The sequence below is a fragment of the Catharus ustulatus genome, chromosome 1 (genome assembly GCF_009819885.2).
Source record: "Catharus ustulatus isolate bCatUst1 chromosome 1, bCatUst1.pri.v2, whole genome shotgun sequence".
NCBI classification, from domain to species: Eukaryota; Metazoa; Chordata; class Aves; order Passeriformes; family Turdidae; genus Catharus; species Catharus ustulatus.
The window spans coordinates 101464526-101490238 of NC_046221.1; the positions used below are offsets into that span (position 1 = coordinate 101464526).

The window sequence follows — 25713 nt, forward strand, 5'->3', positions numbered from 1 at the left end:
CCTCCATCAGCAGGACTTTCAAGAGATAATCAAGAGTGGCTTCACAACCATGTGAGTCATCTACTGGGGTCATCACAAAAAGATCCAGGAGTTCATGTCTATCGAGTTGATTAAATATTCCCTAACCTCAGTCCCTTCCACTTGGAGAAGTCATATTCCTGCTGGGATCATGCTGCCGTACTGTCACTGTTTATATGTATCCTTCCTATGTTTGAGCTTAGTCAGGAGCTCATTGTCCATCCACGCAGGATAACTGCTACCTTCACTTGATTTTTGACCTGTTCAGGTAAACAGCTGCTGAGCTTGGAGGAGATGCTCTTACAGAATCAACCAACACTCCTTGAACCTGTATCTGTCCTCCACCACCTAAGACCACCTCCCATAGCATCTGTCCACCAGACCCCTTAACAGTGAACTTTGCTTTTCTGAGGCCCAGAATTATAATTGTGCTTTTTGGCTTATTCCTTCTTTGCAGCATCCTGAACTCCATCATCTCCTGCTCCTGACATTCACCTTCCAAACTGATTCTTGTTTATATGAGGCACAGCAGATCACTGCTTGATTACATCTGTCAGGAAGTTATCAATGTGCTCTGCAAACCTTCTGGCTTGCTTCTACCCTGCTGTGTTGCTCCATAGATATCAGGTGGTTCAAATCCCTAAGGACCTTGATCATGAGGCTACTTCCAGCTGCCTAAAGAAGGTTTCATTGGCTGCTTGCTCCTGATCAAGTAGTCCAGTCACAAAGTACAATATTGGTAACTTTCCACTGTGCTTTCCACTAATCATGACCAAAAGTCACTTGGCTTCTTACCTGGGTGAGCTCTCTGCATTCCTGCTCCTCTCTCATATAAAGGGCATTTGTATAGCGATGGGGAAGACCATGGAGTGATAAAGTACAGCTTCTGGTGTGTGGAGATGTTTGTGCTGCTTTATCTAGTTGAAGTTAATGATAGCAGTAGCTTCCTTTTGGGAAAACATCCACAAGCTTGCTGTTACATACTGCCTTGATTCCACTGTCATCCTGGGCTCTGTAACAGCTTTAGAACTGCATCAAAACCAAATCCATCTTACTGTGAAAGAATCTGGTTTACCACCAGTTCATTTATCTTTTTGTTATTACTAGAATGTCCTTGATGTAGCATCCCAAGACTCCTTTGCTGTGCATTTTTTGGGAAAGAAAGCAAATTTCTCCAATGTACAACAGGACTGATAAGTTTTCAACTTCCCTTAATGCTTTCATTCGTTCAAAAAAAATACCTTAATTAGAATGGGGGAAATATATTGACTTCTTGTCCAGCTTAATCACTCCAGGTTCATGGGGCCACAGAGAGAACTTGGCTATTTTAATTTTACAAACATGAACAAGAGGGGGTTGCTTGTTATTAGTTTTCTGAATCTTACATTTCGGTTTCTCTCATGCTAAGTTTGGTATGCTGGTTCTGAAATTGCTTTGCTTCACTATTCATCTTGTTTTGACATTTATTTGGATACCATTTTTTTTTCTTCCACCATTCAATAGCACAATTTAACAAAACTTAAATTTTCATTCTCTTTTCTTCCTTTCTCTTGCCTTTCATTTTCAGATGTCCCTGTCACCTTTTTGCATAACGATTCTGTCTTCTGAAAAAAAGGTCTATTTTCATTGCTCTTTATTTTTCTCTCATCTATGAAACATTTCCTAATATTTTTTCATTTGATAGAAAAATCTCACTATTTCTTTAAAGGCAGAATAAAATAACCAATTGACATTGGTTTTTCATGAAGAGCTCTCTCTTTCTTCCTCTTGCTTCCACTTCCTTGCTACCTTCCTTTAGTTCTCCTTTTCTACTTACCACCACTATACTTCTGAATTCAGACAGCAATCTGTCCTTCTGACTTCACTTCTAAGATCCTTCATGCCACTCCAAATTTTTTTTGGTGTTTTGGTTGTGGTTTGTTTTTTTGGGTTTTTTTGGGGTTTTTTTTGGTGGCCTAAATAGTATAACCTATCCTAATCCTGCAAATGTTTGTTTGTTTGCTTTTGTTTTTAAATTTTTCCCCTTTTTCGTATGTCACTCTTTGAACTTTCTCTGTTTAATATTTGAGTCTTGTTTTTTTTGTACACTTTGTATTTTGAATGGGTGCCTCTTTCGATCTTAGGTTTCTCACTTCTTTTTGCTCAGAGTAGGCAGTGAGACTATTTCTACATGTGGGAAACATCCCAAAAGATCCTCACCTTGCCTGGAAACAGGGATTACAGCTAGTGTGTGAAAGGATGATTATGCCTCTGATGTGTTATCTACGTGATGTGTCACATCTTGATGTGGCACAGCATCCTCCAGGCTCAGCCTTCACTGTCCCCAAATGACAGCAACAGATAGATAAGGACTGTCTCTAAGTATTCTCCCTTTCTAATATGCACATGTGTTCTTCTGATCTGCCCAGTATAAAGCAGAAAACTTTCTGTAATACGCTTAGGTGTGACTAGGCTCCCTGCACCTTAGGAGATGGCATACCAAATTTAAATACAAAAATTAAACAGTGGACAGGCTGCTTGGTGTCTTCTGGCTAAGAGATACAGTATGTGTATAGTGTTATATCTGAGTGAGTGGTTGCATATTTGGGCTGTGCATTTTGATTTTGATGGCATTTACTATTTGCTTAACACACCATAACTGCTCCAAATATGCCAGTTATGGATATATTAACTTAAACACTTATTGGTAAATGGATTTCTTGACATGATATATGGAGTCATTAAGTTCTACGTATAAATCCTTTGTACTGTCCTTTGCAAATCACTAAACCATTCTCTTTGCTATGCATTTCTGTTGTCATAGGAACTGCTTCTGAAGTTGCAGATGAGAGCAATTTCCATGCAGTATCAAACTCAAAGTATCAATAATCTGTGCATCATAACTGCTTTCTGATTAGTTACAGGTCTTAGTTAATTTTTAAACTCTCCCTTAAAAATAAATGTAATAATGTTTTTGGGTAGCTTGAACTAAAAAACTACATAAGGAGTTAATTTTTGACAATTTAACGCTGGTAAAGTTTGTAGCTCTTCTAACTTATGGAAGGCTTTCTCGTTTGAAGAAGAGATTGAGGAGTAATTTCTCTCTACTATTTTATCTCTGCACTTTTGGAGTAGTAGCTTCACAACCTCAACACCTAATGATCTCCCAGTACTTCCGTAAACACCGCAGTTTAGCAGCATCTTCAGTACCTGCCAAAGGCTTTCAGGCTGTTTCTTCATGGTAATATATGGCCATCAGTAAAACCATTTTCCTGTAGTTTTAGTCTGCATGACTCTTCATGGGCTTCAGGGACACTGCAGACTATTGTGCTTCTTTATCTTATTTGTGATCAAGGATGCTTCTTAGCTGTAACCTTTTTTATGACTAAAATGGTTTTGGAATAGTTTTACTTTGTGTATAAAAGGTCAGACACCATTAGTATGCACCATCAAGTACACATCTTCTTTGAGTGATGCAAGTTTTCTTATAAAATTGAGGTTTCAGCAAAAACTTTGAAAGGTGCTCTTTACCATACATTGGATGACTCTGTAATACAGTTGACTCTTCATAGCAGCCCATAGGGTGACATGTTTTGGATCTGTGCTTGGAAACTGTTGATAACACATCATTGAGTTCCCAACAATGTTCAGAAGCCAACCCACTACATCCATGAGACTCATGCTAAGAGAAGGTTCATTTTAGACAAAACTGAGACCCTCTTGCCACAGAAAAATAAACAGTCTGTGACTTGAGTGCTCTCCATGTTGCATGTCAAATATTTAATATGCTCAAGGAACAGGTGTTGCATAGCTTTGTCCTGTTATACAATTCATGTCCACTCCTAGATGTGTTTGTAGAGGAGATCTGAATGATTTGCTAATTTAATATCATTTATAATTTCTCTCATTTTTAGCCCCTTGTGAAGCCAACACATTCTTTTGCCACAGTAATATGTGTATAAATAATACACTGGTCTGCAATGGACTCCAGAACTGTGTGTATCCTTGGGATGAAAACCACTGTAAAGGTAATGTAGAATTGAAAAAGTTGTCATTTCCACTGCATGAGATGCAGTATGTGATCCTCAGTTTCTTGCTAAGTATATGCCAAATGCGTGAAAGTTCAGGAAGAGTAATTCAGGGAGATTATACATTAAACAATAGAGAAAATAAAGGAAGGTAAAAAAATGCCATTGGATTTTACTTTCAGTGTTTTAATTTTTTTTCGTGTTGCACTGGTTACGTCCAGCTGTCTGTTTATGCGCTCCTGGGAGGCTTTCTGTTCACTTGGTCTCTGCTTTCCACAGAATCTAAAGTATAATTAAAGGTAATATTTTGGTTCTTTTGCCATAGTTGCCTTTGTAGTGGACTAACATATGAGTAGTGGTTGTCTTTTAGCTGCATGCTATGCCTGTAATAGCCCAGGTAATCTTATAAAGGAAAGTGGAATTAACACTGCAAGAAGCAACCAAATATACCTATAATCAAGTGAAACTGAAATGCAAAGAACACGCTTGTAAATATTGCATCTGGAAATCAGATGTAATATTTATTTCATAGGGACAGAGTGATGTTTCTACCCATGTGCTGACACTGGTTTCTGAATATTTCTGCAGTTCTGTAAAAAAAAACCAAAAAAAACCAAAAAACAAAAAATAGAAAGAACCAAACCAGCCCCAAAACAGCATCTGTCTTCAGGGAAAAGAGCTTAACTCACTTACATTGAGACAGTTCGTTTCTGTCTCCTTGTGTCCCCGCTACTGCAGATTTGTTCCTGAAAACATGGGATATACCAAATTTAGGAACCAATCAAGAAAAAAAATTCAGAATGAGGTGGATTAGCAGTCAGCCCATAAGTCTACTGAAGCTTGTAAAATCCTGACAAGCAGTGCAATAGGGTAAAACACAAATGAAAACATTTACTTCAAAAGAACACAGCTAAACTGTGGCATAGCATAATATTCTTCAAAGAAACTAAACAGACAATTGGGAAATGATTATTCATTCTCTAGTTCTTCACAATAAAGGAAAACAGAAAACCTTCACCACTCTTCAATTTCCAGAATGATTTTCATCTTTCCTTCATCAAGTGTCTTTCATCAGGTCTTGTGCATTTATCCTCTCTTGTTTTTCTGACTGCAAAAAAGAGGTTTGCTGATTCCAGCAAAAATGTTATTTGCTGCAGTGTTGCTTTATCTAACTGCTTTTTCTCCAAAGTCTGTGTCAATCAGTTAGAGAAACACTGAGTAAATCTACAAGCTTAGACAATGAACTACTGAAGAGTTAAGTTTTGGTATCTAGGAGATTATGAAGAGATGAATGTTGCTGTTTTACTGCCAATAACTTTCATTTCAAAGGCTTTTTGTTAACTCCTTTTATATGTTTTAGGTTGCCAGGAAAAATTGCACTAAACTGGGTGTTGAAACTTAACCACAGTTGTCTTACTATGCCTGAGAGAGACTGATGCAAACACTTTCAATTGAATTTCTACAAGGCTCAGTCATCATCTTATGCCTTCAGCCTTGTGAAAGCAAATCACAGAGAAATATGCACAAGAGGAAGGGGAAACTGGTTTTATTTCATTATTTTACTGCACTTTTCTGCTTATTCACAGTGCAGAATTCGCTGATTTATTAGAGGCTCCTGAGTAAAGGGTAATAGATATGATCAACTTTTAGATTTTTATGGCTATTTAGAAAAGTTTTAGTAATCAATAGTAAAAAAAAAAAAACCCAACTGAAATAACTTGCACAAATTTGTGGTTTTTTTTCCTTTCTGAAATCTAAATTTGAATAACTTTTCTATTTGCCCCCATTTAGCTTTTCCATTGAACACTGTCAAACATTGTCAGCTCACAAATATTAGACCTCAAATCCTGTAAAATCTTGTTTTTTCATAGGACCTAATGTCCTAGCTGCATATATTTACTGGGAGAGAAAATAATGCAGAGAACATCTGTAAAAGTCTTGAGGACTTTAGCAACCAAATGGAGTTCAGAGGTGACACTGAAGCCATCTGTTTGTTATGGTGTTTTTTTAAATAAAAAATTTAAATAATTCTTTCATTTAATTAAGCTTGCAATATACTCTGAATAAATAAGTTTCCAAATGAATAGGAACACAAAAGATTTGTGTGTTGCTTATCTGGCTTTCACAAATATCTGGTTTCTTCCTCTTTTCTTTTTTTTGGTGAGACTGATTAAGTGAACTTAGAAATAAACTAGGCTCAGCCTTGAAGTATTCTGTGAACCCGTCGTTTTTATTCTTGAACTGCAACTAATTCTGTGCTTTTTTTTTTTTTTTTTCAATTCCCTGTCACACAGAAAAAAGAAAAGCAAACCTATTGGACCAACTTACCAATACCAGTGGGACTATAATTGGGGTGACTTCTTGCATTGTGATCATCCTCATTGTTATCTCTATTATAGTACAGATCAAGCAGCCTCGTAAAAAATTTGTCCAAAGGAAAACAGACTTTGATCAAACAGTATTCCAGGAGGTGTTTGAGCCTCCTCATTACGAGTTATGCACCCTTAGAGGGACAGGGACTACAGCTGACCTTGCTGACGTTGCAGATGACTTTGAAAATTATCATAAACTGCGGAGATCCTCTTCAAAATGCATTCATGACCATCACTGTGGATCACAAGTGTCTAGTATTAAGGGCAGCCGTAGTAACCTCAGCACAAGAGATGCTTCTGTCTTGACAGAAATACAACCCCAGCCCGTAAAACCACTTGTTCAGCCCATGAACAGGAGAAATATCCTTGTCATGAAGCATAGCTACTCACAAGATGCTGCAGATGCGTGCGACATAGACGAAATTGAAGAGGTGCCAACCACAAGTCACAGGCTGTCCAGGCATGATAAAGCTGTTCAGCGGTCAGTATCAATAGATTTTTGATGAAGACTATTGTGTAAGGACTTTATTGCCCAAACATATTCACTCTTTGTTCAGTAAAGGCATATTTTCTTTCTTCTTTATTTATTGTTTAAATTTTTGTTTCCTGATAGCACATGCCATTATATTACCTCTCCTTCTGTGTCTTTTTCTCATCTCTGCTCCTTTCCTGATGGGTCCTGTATCTCCATTTTACCTTTCTACTTTCTTTCTTTCTTTTTCTTTTACTGTTATACATATACCCATATGCATACATACACAGGTCAACAGAGAACAGGTGCAATTTTTAAATACCAAAGAAGATTGTGAGAATTTAGTTTTTGGAACAGCCACATACATGCCTTGAATATCATTCACTGTTGGTCTAACCATCACTAAAAAAAAATCATCAATAAATAAAAGAGACATGTGTACATTCTGATGCATGACACAAGGATGAGGAACACAGTCCTGGGCTAAGGAAACCCCTTTCCTCATGGAACATAGATGGGCAGATTAGAACATGAGAAAACACAGTCAACTCATATATATATTTACATATAAAAATGAAATGAAAGGGAATCTTTCTAATCAATAAAAAAAGCAAAATCAAGCATATATTTTTAATAAAATATTTCTTCTGTATATGGCACTTTGAATCACTGTAAATATGAATTATTAAAAGTTTACAAGTAAAAGAAAAAGAAAAAAATTATGAAAATTTTATTTGAAAAAGAACACATAACCCTGTTTTAATATATTTTTTTCTCTTGCATGCATTATTTATGGATTTCTTGTTACTGTTTACATGCCCTCCATATTTTCTCTTCACATTAAGGCATTTCTTTCTCTTTAAAAAAAAAAAAAAAGTTATTTGGTTATTTTAATCCAATTGCATGTCTATGTAAATTACTTCATGAATATCGATCAGATTATCAAAGTGTACTGTTTATTAAGTATCTATATGCATATATTTCTTTTTATCTATGCAAACAATATTATTTTGAATGAAATAGCCATAACATTCCAGGTTCTGCCTCATTGGGTCTCTAAGCAAACATGAGTCTGAGTACAACACAACTAGGGTCTAAGAGAAAAACCTGAGGTAAGTAAACATATCTATACAGCAATTGAACAATCTGTTGCTTTCCATTTTATTTATTATATTGCTAAAATGTGTATTAGGTCTCAAATTATGTCATCTTGTATGGAGTCAGGTGAATGTTAAAAAAACTGAAAGCCAGATGACCACTTTAGCATTGCACAATAAGCAATTGACAGAACTGCAGTCAGCCCCTGGCTAAAGTAATCTTCATTCCAACTGCATCATAAAGTCATGGCTCTTGCATTTCATTTATTTATTTCTTAATTGTTATTTATGGAAAAAAAGGAGCCCCAGCATGTGAAATAGAATGTAAATCTTGGCAATTTAATTCAAGTCAGTAAGATGTGGAACTATGTGTTTTCAGTTCATTTTTTTCATCCAATCTTGTGAAGTGTTGGGGGAGGAATATGTGTTAGTACTGGCAAATTTAGAGATTCTGTAGCACTAACATTAATGTTTTCAAATTAAACTTACTTTTTGGAATATTTTCCTAGACTTTCCATTTTGCATAATTTTTATCAGTACTTAATAAACATAATCCCAGATGTTTATAATGGAGTTATAGATAGCTGCTAGTCTGTCCATTTATATATGTGTATATATAATCTTAGATATGTGTATATACATTTTTATGTGTATATATGTATAAAGCAATTTTACAGGGAAATAATCCATTAATAGGTTTTTTTGTAGATAGTTTAAGTAAATATTTTTCTGCATTTTTTTTCCTCTGAGAGAGCATATTTTTACTTAGTTTTGATTTCAGATAACTATTCATGTAGTCATGCAAACTTTGAATTAAAAAAATCTATAATGAACTATCTCAGCTCTCCGAAAGAGAGAGTGAACAATTTTCCAATTTAATTTAATTGCCTTTATGCAACCCTAAGAAGTATAGACATATCTTACCTCCTTAGCAAGATATTCTCATTGCACAAAAATATTCCTTTTGTAATTTGGTTTCTGGCCACAGAGTGCTCCTTAGTTATTAAATATATTTGGAAATTTGCTGAAAACTTGAGGAAGACATTAGCTCCTCAGGCTGTCCTATTTTTTTTTTTTTTTAAAGTCATAGTTTTCTTTAAGTTGATCTTTTTATGTCTGTTATTTACTTGTATGTTGTGTGACATGTGGAAGAAGATTTACATTGAACTTTTGTTATATGTACGTTGTTTTCATTATATAGACTGCTTGAGAATAGTGCGCTCCTGGGTGATTTTGAACATGCTACAATGAAATGTGAAACTATCGTCCTTGGAAACACCAGCTAGAGGTTTTATGGACTCTGACCAGCTATTCTATCATGAAAAAATTCAGCAGTGTTGAGTAAATTTACTAGAAGGCAATAAGACTTTGGTTATTATGCTTATCAGTCATTTCTCTTTTTCTTTTTCTCTCTTCTTTTTGTTGCAAGTAAAATTCCCAATTTCAGGAACAATTTATTGAAATCAGGTATTTAGCCATTCATAATCACTTCAATAGAAACGTTTGTTGGATAAGCATCTAGCAATATGACTGAATTTGACATTGAGAAATTAATCTGCATGTATGTTACTGAATATTTGAGTTGGCAAAAATCCCTTTATTAGATACATTGTAAAAAGCATGCATTCACAGTTATTGCTGTTACTGTTCCATTTCTGTGTCATATGCTTGCTACTTGTAACTTTTATATAAAAATACATAAAACAATGTATAATGATTTCGTACCTTGAGTTTAATGCAATGTTTTCTTTAACCTAATTTACCAGTCGTATGTAATTCAAGAGATTAAGCTGAAAATGTATTTTCTAGGAACTTGAAACGCAGATACAGCAGAGAATCAACTGTCTCTCATCCCTCAGTTACTGAAGACTTTTTTAAAATAAGATTTAAATGAATTCATAATAGGTTTATCACCTAATTTCAGTTAAAAGGTTTGTGATAATCTATATATTCCATTCTGTACTCTTAACTAATTTATTTCCAAGGCAATTATTAGGAAGCTTGAATCAGTGTGGTAGAGTTGCAGATTATTATCAGTTACACAAATCTTATGGTTGGGTTCCAACTTTAGAAATACAGACATAAGCCATTTCACTAGGCAAGGTAAAATTATATTTGTAATTCAAGCTTTAAGTATTAATAACCAACATAAAAATCAAATTTGAGAGGTTGTATTGTTAAGGAATTATTATAGGATGAAGAGCCATTATTATGTAAAATTGAAAGCCCCCTCATCTAAGAACTCAATAACCATGCATAAAATCATAGTTTCACTATCTGTTTAAATTGTATCTTCCAAATTCTGTCCCAAAACAAGTCTCAGCTCCTTCTGAAATATCTTGCATCACTCATGGTGTTAGATTTTTCTGCATAAAAATGTTGCTAGATTTATTGGAAAAAGTATAAAGAACTCCATTTTTCTTCCTAAATTGTAAGCACATTGGAAAAAAGAAAACCTAGAAGACTGACATAAAAATAAGGTGATCTATATGGGTTATTTAAACATACAATATATAATTTGCATAATTAAAAATACAGTAAATTTGTTTTCTACAACTGTGACTTAATGGTGACATAAGAAGAAGAGTTTCAGGTATTTTACTACTTTTATATTTACAGTGTATTTTACAACTATTTTTTTAACTTGAATAATTTGTTTGTTTTCACATGTTAGCTGCAAAATCAGTTGTCTGTCCTTTGCAGTCATTGAGAGTCACTGAGTCATCCCTCAGTTACATGGGTTTGCAGCATGCACTAATAGTTCATTTCCAGATCAGTAGCTTTTCACAAGTTCATACTATTTATCACTGTTTTTTTCGTTAACCTTTCCAAGTCCTAGCTCATCATCCTTTTTTAAAATATATGTTCAGATATTTGCCACATCCATGCTTATAAATGGATGCACTCATGCATCCATTATAAAATAAAGGAAGAATTAAAGACTTGCTAAAAGAAATACAAACACATGCCAACACTTGTATGTATATTTATAAATATTTAGTGGAGATAGTGTATAAATAAATATAAAAGGAGAAATCTAAATATTAATTTAGCTTTGAGTGAATTATATTTTTCTCACAGAAAAGTTGCTATATATTTCTATTTAAGTGCCTAAATCCCACTGTAACAGAGAGTCTAATCCCTCCTAGACAAGCACACAATAAAATTAATTTTAAGATTTTTCCAGTGAAGTGTTAACTGAAAGAACTGAACTGGAGAAGACAAGGATATTAATAATTGCATTACATGTGCATCCTTCCTTTCTCTTAAAAATACCTAATTGTGCCACAGGAAAAGGAGAGAGAAACATTAAATTTGTAAACAGAACAAGTCAAGCAAAGTGAGAATGGCGATGCTTGATCCTGGAAACTCCTTTAGAAACATATTGCCTAATAGACAGGTATCCCCTTAAAAACATTTTAAATACAAGATACTTCTATACTGAGGTCAAATTATGTCTATTAAAAATATAAATAAAAATTAATCCAAACACAGATAAAATACTAGAATTAAAATATTTAATTTCAAGTAATTGAATTCTTTGTATAGTCAGTGTGAATAATAGCCTAGTTCACTATACCACAAACAGTAAAGATAATATTTGCTTCATATCACATAATAGCAGGATATCTTAATGTGATCTGTGAAACTCAAAATATTAAAATAAAAGGGGTAGTTGCTAGAAGTAAACAGTTTTCCTTTCCTATCAGTATTTTTCATTATTATGAATTCACTTATTTAAAACCAGAAGGAAGTTCAAACAAGCTTTCAAATTTATGGAAAGGAAGTTTGGGTTAAGGCAGCTGCATGTGTTAATATTGTATAACACAGTAAATCACTGGATTAGCTGAGCTGCTAGTCCTAGCTTCATGCATTTTACCTCATGTTTCCCTTAAACTAAATCTAAGAATGATAGTTTGATACTAGATAGTTGTGGTTTGACTGGCTCAATGAGTGTGATCTACAGCCATGTGGATAGTATGCTTACTTCTTACATACTTTTTAAGAATGAGGTTTCGTTATCATAGTACTTTGAAATACTCTTTAGAGTTTTGTGGTTTGCTTTTTTGTTTTCACCTCCAAGGATGCAGTGTTATGTATATACTTTTCTTTTTGCATGATAGTTGAATGGCCACACCTTTTTTCTCTGCTGCAGGAAATATGGCCTTTGCAATTTGTCAAGGACTCTGCAGCATCATTTAAAAATCTCAGGAAGTTCATATTGTAAATCATCCTCATTTAAACTTTTTCTACCTTCACAGTTCTAAAAACAGCATTAAAAAAAAGGGTCTGATAAAAGTTAGCACCTTATCCTTAAATTTTTCTCAGTTTTTTTTTGCTGGAGATATTCTCTTGAACATATCAACAAAGTGAGAGGGAATAAGATAAAGTAGGAAGGCTTCTTGTTAACAAGATATTGTTAACCCCCACGCTCTCCCACACCCTCCAAAAAATCAGACAAAGAAACACAGAAAGGTATTGGATTTAGAATAAGAATATAAAGGACTTTTGCACATATCTATTCACAAATTGTGGACATATTTAGGACGGATAAATTTTTTAACCATCAAATAAAAACATTCTCTTCATATCCAGCTCCAAAAGACAGATGTAATACTTCACAGAATACTGTTCTAAAAACAAAAAATTAGATTTTTTTGGTGTCTTCTCCTTTTTGTGTAAATCTCCCTGATACCACAAAGATATTTCTGCTGACGGAGCTCAGCTGAAGTGCTAAGACATATTAAAGGACAAAAGCTGCACCATTCAAAACACTTTTGAACATGGAAGTCTATTATTTGATCTGAAAATATCTCCTCACCTGTGACTCAGCACTTGATGTGAAGTCTTACACTCACAACTCCAGTGCTCTTCATCATTACCTTAGGATCATCTCTCTTTAGTCTTTGATGATCACTTTATGTCTTTATCGCTTGCTACCTTTCATTTCTATCCAGAGTTTAATTTGAGTTTTGCTCTGTTCCATCTCACCTCCACATTCAGTGAAAATGCTGAAATTCTACCAGCTCCCTGTCTTTGTGTTACCCTTGAATCCACACAGCTCTTTCCCATCTGTCACTTTAGAGCCATCTTAATCATACCTTGCCTATAAACAGCGAAATGAAAACATAAGAACTCAGCATATCCTAATCACCCTCAAATTACGTAGCACAACAAGAGCTATGAAGGTGGAATGGACAGGAGGACAGGCTCATTAGGCATACTGGGTCTGCATTTTAATGACTGTGCATCAGTGTTGTCTGGGCTGTCTACCTCAGTGTGTTGGCATGACCGCTCCTGTGATAGCCATACCCCAGTGTTCATCCGCTGTTTTCCTTCTCCCAGTTTACACCATTGTCAAAACACCTCCAGCACCTCTGTTTCCTTCTGTTCTGTATTTATAATATATGTGTCTCCACACAACGTAAATCCTCGTCCTAGCCTCCTTCACACACCTATTAAAACAGTGCACAGCCTGGCAAACACCTGCCAATGGTGTGGTACAGCTGTCATCAGCAAGGTAAGAACATCAGCTACCAGAAGAAGCAGGAGTTGCTGCTTCCATCCATTTTCTTTCCCAGGAGAAGGAGTTGCGCTGATCCACAATCTCCAAACAAGGTCACTATGGGAAAAAAGGGAAGCTGCTCTCCCCTTCAAGCAAAGAGTCCTAACTGGGAGAAGAGGGACAAATTAAGAAGCCCATGATGAAAAGTGGAAAGAACAAGACTGCTTAGATTTCTTTAGCAAAGTAACAGGCGTGACCAACACTGTGCAGCATCATTTCACATCTTCATTCCCAGATAAAGGAGAACTGTGGTTCAAGCCTTCTTTATCCCAAGAAAGATGCTACAACTGTGAGTACCAATTCTATTCAGATCTCTGGAAGGACTTAAAAGCTTATTGCATAAATATAGGCAGATAAGGACTTAGTGTGCCTATGAGGGTGGTTTCATGCTGCTACGTGCAGCATCTGCAACATCTAGTTATTTAGATCTTTTAAGTTTTCCATTCTTCAGTCGGTCCTCCTGAGCTCCAGAAAGGTACATAATAAACATGCTCAGCTACTTGAATAAAAATGGTGACTTTACAGGAAAGTAATTTCACAATTATAAGCCGCACCATTTTGACTAAAATTTTGGTCCGAACCTGGAAGTGAGGCTTACAATCAGGTGAGGCCAATATATGAACGAAGTTCAGAAATTTGCCAACCCAGAAGTGTGAGCCCGCAGCAGCCCCAAGCCGAGCCAGAGCCTGCCCGGCCCCAGTGGTGCCAGGGCAACCCCACACCGAGCAGTGCCCGTACGTCCCCGGAGGCGGGGTAGCACCAAGCTGAGCCCACCCGGCCCCAAGCTGAGCCAGTAAATCCCGTGATCCTGGGATTCTGTTACTAATTGGCAACTTTGTGAAAGTTACATGCGGATCCTCGCTGCGAATGAAAGTGCGGCTAATAATCCGGTACGGCTTATATATGGACAATGAACAAAATGTTGCCGACACCCGGAAGTGCGGCTTATAATCAGGTGCGTCTTATAATCGTGAAATTACTGTACTTGGTACTTTGTTTAGTTGGATGTGAAAATACCTGTGGCACTTGCTGCAGCTATTGTGGAAAAAAAAAAAAAGGTGTTCTTTTTACACTGGTTCTAGATGAATGTATCTCGTAAATGAACCATTCAGTTGGTTAAACTGCATCGTTAAATGCAAACACCTTTCATCTGAGATTTTACTTGTAAAACTGCAGTGCCTGATTCATGCTTTAATCACATCCTCCTTCTAGACAGATGCTGCTTTTTTCTGAGTTCAGTGAAAGTTCCAGTTAGGAAAAATCTGTTTTTTGAAAGTGAATGACTTTAACCATCTTTAGTGAAGCCAAAAATATTATTTATACTGGGGAAGGAGAACTTCATTCCCGTTTCTTAATGGTAGAGTTTTCAGCACAAGTCACTTATTCTTTCCCTTTCTTTTAAAAACTGATGATTTAAAGCAAAATTAATGTTCTATACTTAGGTGATCCATGTAAGTTTGAAAAGAAGTAAAGCAGTGAAAGAGAACACCAGAAATCTAAAGTAAGCATATTTTCCCAATTATCAAACAACAATAATATTTTCATAAATTACAGTTGAACCTTTGATTACTATATAAGCCCAATCCTAGAGTTAATTTAAAAAAAAAAAAAGTTATATTATCTTAAGATAAAATTCAGCTGAGGAATATTAGTGATTTTATATTTTTATACCAATTTAAAATTTAAAAAATAGCATTTAAAAATCTGTAAAGTGCTGATACTCTTTATTTTAGACTCAACTGATTTTGCTGGTCAGAAAGAATTACTGTCTCTTTTTTTCAGAGACAAGTCTCTGCATTTTGAGTTTTCCTTGCCAAATGCAAGACATTTTTAATTCCTCTCCAGCATTTTCACTCCCACATCCTACTGACTAGTTTTGGTGCAGAAAACACCCATGGGGTAATTTTGTTTGATATTCTGAGCATATCTGGCATGTCTTCAGTAATGAAACAGTACATTACAGCTCTGCCTGCAGAAGAATTTCTTCAACTGTTATCTAAGCTGCATGGCCAAGATCCAGGCCCAGAGACCTGTGATGTCATTTGAGAATAACTTTAGTGATATAAAGTATCCTGTTAGGTTTTAGTCTCTTGGTAGAAAGTCTACACTAATCTAGAAAAAATAATTTAATTTAATAATTTAAATCTTACATTTTTAAAATGTCAGCATGATGTCTCCATTTGTTAATACCACCATCTCTTTGATGATTAAAAAAGAGAGTGATATTAATATGGAAAACTTTGAGTTCATAGCAGAAGGCAGCAAAGATTATGTGAGACTTTTATTAAGTGTGCTACAGTTTTCAGATCTGTGATTTTTTTTCCTTTAATTCAACTAAAATTCTTAGTTTTATTCCTCCGTTTTGTGATGCAAACTTTGTAGTCTTTATAAGTCTATCAGATTAACATCTCTTTTGCAATTCAGTAGCTTATAGGGACTCAAAAAGAAAAAAAAATATATATTTCCAGTGCTGGCATATAGTATATACCTTTATAAAAAAGTCTATCAAATGTCATTAGAGTTTAGCTGGTTCCCAATGTGCTGCTAGAAAATTATTAGATTAGAGATGCATAAAAATAGGAAATTAGTCTAGAAGTTCTGCACAATTTTAGTTCTCTAAGATTTTATTATTCTACTGGATTTGATCAAAAGACCATAAACTTGCTCAACAGGCATAAACTTTTATGGAAATCTCAACAGGGACATAAAGTTTATATAGCATGAAGTTTTAAACACGCATCTCTTTGGAATATCTGGAGAAAAGAAAGGGAACATTTAGAAACTTTTTTAATGCTTTGAGAAAATGAGTGCTTCTTCTGTCTCAGAATTAATCAAAGAGATTTTCCACAGGCTCCTTTCTATAGAACTTATGTATAGTGATGAACACTCCATTTAAATGGGAGGTATAAAATGCCATATTTGAGAGGAACAGAAGAGGATCATGGTAGTGAAATTATCTATAAGTATGGTGTGTAATTCTGAACCTAGTAAATACACCTTGAAATACTGCAAAATTTTAGTCCCTTTGGTTTCCTTACGATAAGGCATATGATTTAAAGCTGTGACATACCAAGGGCATAAGAGCCAATTAAGTAAATAGGAAGTTTCTCCCTTAGAGTTCTTGAACCGTAATCTTGTCATCCAGCCTCTGAGGCTTAGCACCCTCTGTTGCTGGTGACACTAAATGAACTGATAATTCAGGAGGCTCTTTGTGACAGAACTCTTCTCATTTTTGTTAGGACTGTAAGGCCCACCTCCAGCTGTGACAGCAATAACAGAAGTAAGTGGGCGATGAAAAATTTGGTTCAGTTGACCCTTAACTATATATCTGTATTACCTTTTAGTTGTCTTTATGTTTTATGAATTAAAGTAGAAATTAGAGAGTAGTTAATTTAATTTAAAATAAATTATATCACTCTGTCTGGATTTTCTTTAGCATTCTTGAAAGCTGTTCGTTGATAAAAACCTATCAAATGGTTCTTATTTTACTCCATGGCTCAAATGACATTTAGCTTGAGCATGAAGTTCTGAAGATTTAAATGTTGTTATCGTACTTCACCCCTTGACATTTATTAACATTTCAAAGCTCTCCAGCTTCTCAGGATCTGCTATCCAGTTTGAAGCTGACTTTTGTCAGTGCTGAATACCATCCGTGTCAGAAGAAAAAAGAAAAATTTTTCATCTGAATATTATTAATCCATTTTCTCAATGAGAAGAACAATCTGAGTACTAGAGCCTCGTGCTGCCTTCTACTGCTAGGTGGAAAAAAATCCTAAAATTTGAATTCACCAGGTTGCAATTTTGCTACTTGAAAACAGCCCTTGTCTTTAATTCCAAAGCATATTCAGGAGAAAGTGGAAATCAAAGGAGGATGATAAGGAAAAAAAAAATCACACAACCCCTCAACAGTGGTAAGTAAATAAATAATTTTATGCTTCTGCCTAAAATTAATGCACAGCATAATATGGGGTGGAGCCACTACTGTTCCTTTTGGATAATTTGAAAATCCTCTAATGAGTTCATGGAGATTGTTTTTAGACCTGGATCAGGCATTGTATGCTAATACTTTATTTAAGTTGTCTTCATCTACCTCTAAAATTTATGGACTCTCTACATTCCTAAGGGCTTTTTAAAGCTGCTAGAAAGACAGTTCCAACAATTTCCATTACTTCACTTATTTTATAGATCATATATAGCTCACAGGTACTACAATACGTAACTCTTGTTGAGCCTAGCAAATATTTGCATAGCGATGGCATCTAGTTAGTATTGTAACTATAGAACATTGTTTGAAAAATGGGGCAAAATACAATGATGTATTATAATGACACATTCAAGGACACAATCCACAGAACCCTAGAAAAGGACCTTTTAGAGAAAAGGCAGTACAGAGTCACCTCTAAGGTCCTTTGTCCTTTTTCATATACTGATTTGTATAATAATAGCAAACGTTGTGAAGGAGAAAGGCAGAACAAAAGCACAAACCAGATTTTTTTCTTTCATGATAACAGTAATGCTTATCTCTATATCTACTGCTTGGGTAATGTATTGTTTGGGGAGAATTCTGTGCTGATACAGGCTTTCAATCATAACGTGAGGATGATGCTCATGCAAACCTTCCTCGAGATTTTTATTGAAGTTTTATAGAATTCATAAATCCAATCAACATGAAATTACACCATTACAGCATTTTGCCTTTGTTGGTTTCAGCAGAAAATGCATTCTAGATTAAAAAATCTGCAGAAAGCTCAAGTTTGAAGAAAAGTCATGAATCTCCCCACTCCAAGTTGTGCATATTGTGGAGTTTAATACAGACTAATTTGTTAAAATGTGGTGCATATGCTGACATATGCAATCAATTTTCTAATGTTGCATACTTTCCATCACTTAGTATGCATCTCTCCCGGGTGCATGGATACTCTATTACGAACACAGGAGCTTGTATGTCCCCAGACAACAATAAGCAGTCATCAGCTTGCTGAAAACTGCAAATGTGCGCAAGCTAGTGCTGAGAATATTTGGACTGATATTACACAAAGTTGGACACAGAAATACAAAGGAAGGCATTTCATCTTTTTCCAGAATATTTTACGCTTGGCATTACAAAACGTATTTCAATTTATATGATGATGAGCATATATTAAAAAGACTTACTAGTTCACTTTCTGAAGATGCTGGGAGTGTTTTATTCTTGGGGAAAAAAAGATGCAGCTGAAATGTCAGGATGCCTAGGAAATGTCTGATCAACCAGCTCATGACTAAGGAAATTCCACCCTAACTTTATTTCCATTTTTGTTATTGGTTTCTTTGTGTTTAAAGCCCCCTTCATGAATGCTAAAATATGTTAGTCAAAGATATGCAATGCCTCAAAGCTCAGTCTTGATTGAAATCTTGTATGGTTGAACCTTTTCTGGCTTAAGCACAACAGAAGCCAAATATGTGTACTTGCCATTTCCCCAAGCCTGTTGTGCTGCAGGGAAAGTCAGGGAGGAAACAATCTCATGTGAAAAACAAGTTTTTTTAGACTCTTCAACCCATCAGAAACCAAAGTACTGTAAATAAGTCCCACTTCTGTAAAAGTGCTTATTTTGTTGTCATCAAAAAATAACCATGACAAGCAGGTTAAGGCTGTCTGACATTCTTCTGTTTTTTAAGTAAGTGATTGCTCATCTGCATTACTTTTCATTAAACTCTGAATCTAATCTGAGAGGTTTCAAGCTTAGCCTGCCACATGAAAGTAAATGGCCTCTAACCAGTGGGCCAAGGAGTGGGATTCCTGTTTACTCCCCTTCTTTCACTTTCTCTATTATTCTAAAGAATATTTGTCTTTAAAAAGAAAAGGAATAATTCTCACATGAGTAATTTAACAGAGAAGTATTCAAGAATAGCTAGAGTGATGCACTTGCAGGCAATTAGTTTTAGAATTGTTTCCATTAAGCTGAATTCACAGCCTCAGGTTGATAGCATCTGAAACCTTCCAGTTGAAGGCAGTTTCTCTTATTGTTTCTGTCTTTCCATGCTTAAATTCTGCTATTCCAGTAGAATTTGGAAACTCCTACTTCTGAGGGCTGGAAGAAAATCCCTACAGAAGAAGAGATGCTTCCCAACATATGCCTGACACAGCAGCCTCCCTTCCTCTCAGTCAGCGCAGTCACTCTCACAGGTGACCAAGGTCACAGTGGTGGCAGTAACCAGCAGCAGCTGGAGGAAAAAGACCCTGAAGGAGTGTTGGAAAAGGGAAACTGAAGTCTTTTCCTAGTGTATTATGCTTCTGTTTTACCAGTAAGAACTGATAAGTCATCTTATCAGAAAAGTTTTCATTTGTCAGCCCCTCCTTATGTGAGCTTACACCTTATCTGAGCTTACAGCAAATGCTGACTGGCAGAAGCGATTATAAAAACAAGGGTCTTTTCCTATCAATTAATTTTGCCTTATTTTTTAGGGGAAAGTTCAGTATTTTTTGTGTTTAAAGAGAGTTACCTTGTGTCTAAGGGGTTTAGACACCTCAGGTTTTAGTGCAGGACAGGTTTTAAACATTTCAGTAGAGTAGTCAGCTTCTACTGGAAAGCTCAGTGTCCAGTATTGTCATTTAAATGAATTCATAGTTGAAACTGCTCTCCTCATGAATACTTATTTCTTTTGATCCAGGTCAAAACAAACTCGATTTACTGCCTGTGATGAATTTCAATATTTCTTATTTCAATCTTTCTCATTTCTTTTTGCTAAAATGGGAAGATGAGGGGAAGAAAGTAACATATTTTGTCTGAAGTCAGTTTCTAATTCAATTAGAGCTTCATCTTGGCCCCCATTGAACTCACTGGGCTTTTTGCCACTGAATTTAATAAGGTTAGAATCAGACTCATATCATGCAGTTTCTTATTTCTTCCAGATAACCAATTAAAATATTAAATATATCAGGGTGAATGCTTCCTTCTTGTCCACATGTTCTTTGATATTGTGTTATTGCTTTTTCTTCTGTCCTTCCAAAAGTTTTAATTAAGTGTTCCTTTGTGTGTCGGTAAAGGGAGTCTGTTTTATTTTAAAACTTTTCAGGATATGCTTTAGTTTTGATGATTTCTAAAGACACAAAAAACAAACATTATTTTTTTTTCTAGTGGAAACCTGATCCACCAAATGTGCTTGCTTGAGGATGAATTGGGAAATGACATGATGAATAAGAGCAAACATATACTCTCTCTCCTCTTTTAATTTAAAAAAGAAAAGAAGGAAAAGAATGTATTTGATTATTAAGAATCCTAGTTAATCATACTCTCCAGAAAAAATAAGCCTCCTTTATATTTATCAAAATGTTCATTGTGAAAACAAGATTATTATTACTGATAGTTGGATTAATATCTGAAACCTAATTACATTTATTTCCATTCTTTTTTTTTTTTTTTTTTTATCTGTCAGATCAGTGCTTACATCAGAAAATACTGAAAATAGTACCTTTTGATCCAATTTGTGTCATTGGTTGCTATGCCTGACAATAGAGGTAAAAGGAATGTGGTACAAGGGACTAAAGATTCAGATAAAAGCTTGAAGCAGGAGATGTGGGCAAAGCAACATCTCTAAAACAACACTGAAGGTTGGTATATTCTTATACAAAGAAGGAAGCTATTTCAGTGGTGAAAAGAAGGGAAAGGGAGTGAGGAGGCTGAGGGGGGACCTCATTGCTCTCCAAAACTACCTGATAGAAGGTTGTAGTGAGGTGGGAGTCAGTCACTTCTGTCATGTTTTAGTCAAAAGAATGTTAAGTTGTACCAGAGAAGGTTCAAATTAGATGCTAGAAAAATGTTTATCCCTGAGAATGATGGTTAATCTTTGAAATAAGTTGCCCAGGGAGATTGTGGATTCACCCTCTCTGGAAGTGTTCAAGAGGAGTCCAGGTTTCTCACTCAGGGATATGGTTTAGGAGCGATTATGGTGGTGTGAGACTGATGGCTGGACTGGATGATCTTGGAAGTCTCTTACAATATTTATGATTCTCTGTGACTCTGGTTTGATTTTCCTTCAGACTTGTTCTGGTGACCATGTACTTGTTGGGTGGCAGTGTATGTACCAGTAGCATTGCCTGGCTAATACTTGAACAAAAGTATATCACCCTCCATTCAGGAAAATATTTGACAATGATAACTTTGGTCTAAGCAAAGGGTTTTGCACTATGGTTATTGATTCGGGCCTTATGTGCAAGGCCAAAATTATGCTAGTGATCGCTTTTCTGTGCAAGTACAAACAGTATATTGGTATGTGCTAGATGGTAATTGAAGGCTCTCCTACAGTATCTGAAATTAAGGAAAATTTAAGGAAAATTTTTACTCTGATTTAATAACAGCAGGGGGCTAGAAGGGGAAAAGTAAAATCTCACCCAATCTATTGATGTGCCAAGTCAGTAAAACATTATTTCTAAATGTACAATTAAGTCTATTTTTTTATTTTAAAACCAAAATTACAAGATGTAGGGTGTTAGATGTATGAAAGCAATTCCCACTCCTTGCAAGAGTTAAACTATTGGCTACTTACAAGGTTTTCTAATGACAAAACTGTCTTGCAAATACATTACAGCCTTGTTTATTGATTTATCTAGTCTCTAAGGAATATTACAGACTGATCAGAAATGTCTGTCTTATGTATATTGAAAAGACTTAAAGCTGCGGAAAAATTCTTAACCTATTTGAGGTCTGAATAATTTTGTCTAATTGATGACTAACACTAACCTAAAAACTATATTGGATGTTATCATGGAATTAACTTTTCCGTCTTATGAGGATTCTTGAGTGTTTTCCTTCACACTTTAATTTCCTTGCTGTAAATGTAGTAAGGGCAAGAAAGAATTTTCCTCAATTCAGCCTTTTGCTGAAGACCTCTCCAGTAAAGCATTTCATCTTGACTAATATTTTTTCTTTTGTCTGAAAAATCCATGTAGAGTCTTTTCTATGCATTGTACTCCTGGACAGCTTCCAGGGTTTGAAATCTTGCCAATGTCACTGTAAGACTGCCTTTAGGGGCGGGAATGTAATATTTGTTTATTTAAATCAAATGGGAACCACAGATCAAGATATTATTTATAATCCTTCGGCACAGGCTAATTTTAGTAGCCAAGCTATATATGTGTCAGGGAAGCAGTTGCTAAACCTTACTTAAAGAGCTTTGATGTCTATTGATCTTGCTGATTGTAGCCATACCTTTAATCTGAAAGTGATAAATGTATAAATTGAAAACTACATGAAAGCAAATAAATGCCTTTTATTTAATCAAACAGATGGCAAACTCCAGGCAACAGCATTTAAACTGCATTAATTTTCTTCTTTTTTCACCTGATCCAGGTGGTGGGATGCTTTCCTTTTCTCTTTCAGACTATTACTTGAATGAAGCAATGTTGAATAAAATTAATTTCAACAAGAATGAAGGGGTGGAAAAAAGATACTGAATTAGACCGAAAACAGTCCTTGGATTTGTTCAATAGAGTTGCAATTGGGGTTGTTTTTGTACTACTAAATAATATATTCTGAAGTAAAGTAGTGTATCTGGCCAGAATTTTTAGATGGAGGAGATAAAGGAATACATGGTAGAATCAAATCAGTTGTTCCTTGATGCTGTTCATGACTATGTGGGTATCAGGTGATGCCATTAATTGTCTTGTACTGCAAGCAAATTTTCCTTTGACAGAAACCGGCAAGATTTGAAAAATTGCATGTTTATTTTACAGCAAAGTGATCAGGTGACTTTTTTAATTCATCAAGGCAAAGAAAGAGATACTCACTACATCGTTTTATGATTATATTCAGATACTTTGGAGAGAAATATATGAGCCTATGATGATTCATAACATGGATCCAAACGTGAGGTTTTTCTGTATTTTGGTAGAGTCCTTGGATGAGCAAGTTTTATTTATGTATATACAAAATAAACTTATTCCTCTGGAAAAATGCCATATTTTGATGTGAAGATCTCCTTCCTTTATCTCTAAAATTAATGAGTATAAGAGTTGTCAGCAAGCTTTTAAATTGCTAAAACTAAATGTGAGTGGTCAAACAGTACTGCAAAAATGTCTCTAAAAAAAAGAAGTAAAACTGAAAGCACAAAACTTTAATGTGTTCCATTAGCTTAGTGGGAGGAAGGTGGCATTTGCAAGAACTTATAGATCAATGAATGTGCTGATATTTTAATAGCAAATACTATTGAAATTATGGCAAATTTCCATTGATTTTTTTAAGACCTAGAATATAACTTTTGAAATATCCTTATCTTAAGCTACACGGCAACTTGGATGATTTTTTTTTGTATAACAATTATTAATTGGGTTAAAAAACATGCTTCAACTTTTGAGCCATTCTTGTCAGTGAGAATAATCAACGTAAAATAATAAATAACGCTAATGGAAATTTGATTAAATGTGAGTAGTGAATAGCACTAGAGGAATGGCTAATCTATCCATTACTTTATCAGAAATGCAGTTTTTAAACAACGATATAACCAACTGTGTTTGTTTCAAATTTTTATTTTATATAAAACTGATTCTAATGCAGATATATTTTATATCAGATTTAATAACACTATTCTTATTCAATCCACTTGCTGTCTGTCTGCCAAAGTTTGTACTAGTGTAACATTCACAATTCACATCTGCGGCTTCAGAGAACTTAATGGTATTATGGCTATTTGTAATGTCTTTCTGTCACTTTTCATTATTTATGAACTGATGGTGCTTTGTTGTGCTGAGAAACACAAACTCAGAAAACACTTTGAAAAACGTCATCTCTCTCTTTATCTATTAATTTAAAAAGTACACCAAAAACCTTATCTATATAAGTGTGCTATAATCTTTTAGTTTGTCCTTTGTAGTCAGGCTCTACACTGATCTCTCCAAAAGAATCAACATACATCTGTTCATTGGTCAAACCAGAGTCTGCAGTGTATTTCTGAACAACATAAATTTATTTAGCTCCATTTGCTCTTGCTGCTTTCTCATTAGGATGCCCATGGATTTTCACTTAACTGGTGGGATTGACTATAACCAGGAACTGAAATGTCCCCATTTAAAGTTTCTTCTTGCTGAGAAAAGACTGTGACTTCGTATTTCAAATCCCAAATGGAATGGCAATCTAAAGTGGACTTGTTCAACTGAAATTGCCGGGATCTTAGGTACTTCAGTCTACAGGAAAGACATCCTATTATTAATCCTGGATTAATGAAGAGAATGGACTTAGGGCATGATCCAGAGCCCATTGTAGTCAATGGGAGACTTTTTCCATTGACTTCATCGGGGTTTGGATCAGGCCTTTACTACCTAAAATGAATAAACTCCCAGCAAAATCTGCTGTAAGCAAGTGGCATCCTTTCCTGAGATCTTAGAAGATATTGAAGACAATAATACTCCTACTTCACCCATGAGTATGGCTGTGTATATGGTTCACCGCTCATGAGGAGCACCCAGTGCATCTTGAAAGCAAAGAAAACCCTTGAAAGTCTGAGCATTGCTGGTCATATTTAGAATATTTGGTCTAGAAAGTAGAGATTTATGTTCATAAATTAAATTGTTAAATTATGAGAAACAAAACTGATGTATTTCTGAGTATTTCTTAGTTTCCAAGGGAAGGGGGATTATTTAAAACTCTCAGTATGTGAATTATTGATGTTCAGAAGTAAAAAGCAATGATGTCAATAGAGACTTTACTTTCTGTCACAAAAACTGCACTGATATTACTAACACAAAATCATCAATTTGTCTATGAAGAGTGGTGATTTTCAAGTTTCTATAAAGAGATGTCAATATGGCTAAAAATTGAAGGCAACTAAAGGATTTATTTAAAAATAATGAATAGTAGGGATTTCCAAAGTTCCTGTTTAGTAGTTGTTGTGGGTTTTTTAGAAAAAAAAAGAAATTAAATCTCTCCTAACTCTTGAACCTTTGTAATTTCCAAATATAAAGTTCTAATTAAGTCATGCAGATGTCTGAAATCCTGACAATATAGGCAAAACAATGGCTCTGGGGCTTTTGGCTTCATAGTCTTGATTAGTTACATGGTATCTGACTTGGACATCTGCAGGACTGCCTCTGTGTCTGAGATGCTCAAAATTTCCTTTAAAGATAACCCTATAACAAGCCTGTAGCAGAAATCCTGTCATGCCACTGCAGTTGTTCAATATTGATCTGATGAGTTATGTCCCAAAATTACCT

The 25713-nt window shown here is 35.2% G+C and overlaps 1 protein-coding gene and 1 long non-coding RNA gene across 8 annotated transcripts in view; both read left to right on the forward strand.

Moving 5' to 3' along the window:
• Positions 1-9696, forward strand: part of NETO1 (neuropilin and tolloid like 1) — a 63057-nt gene extending 53361 nt beyond the window's left edge. Inside the window, exons 8-11 of one of the 3 annotated variants that reach the window (XR_004419326.2) lie at positions 3912-4025; positions 6320-6878; positions 7893-7981; positions 9168-9696. Coding sequence is in view for 2 of the 3 variants with exons in the window: in XM_033071969.2 (XP_032927860.1) it covers positions 3912-4025; positions 6320-6878; positions 7907-7967 (734 nt within the window). In the remaining variant the exon portion in view is untranslated. The remainder of the gene's footprint in view (positions 1-3911; positions 4026-6319; positions 6879-7892; positions 7982-9167) is intronic. The other 2 variants (XM_033071982.2, XM_033071969.2) reach the window with 2 other exon arrangements.
• A 1361-nt stretch (positions 9697-11057) lies between these two features.
• LOC117002663 overlaps positions 11058-25713 on the forward strand; it is a 78349-nt gene continuing 63693 nt past the window's right edge. The window contains exons 1-3 of one of the 5 annotated variants that reach the window (XR_004419329.1): positions 11058-13821; positions 16772-17443; positions 20946-21120. This is a non-coding gene — a long non-coding RNA (uncharacterized LOC117002663). Of the gene's footprint in view, positions 13822-14586; positions 17444-20945; positions 21121-25713 lie in introns of those variants that run through there. The other 4 variants (XR_004419332.1, XR_004419333.1, XR_004419334.2 and 1 more) reach the window with 4 other exon arrangements.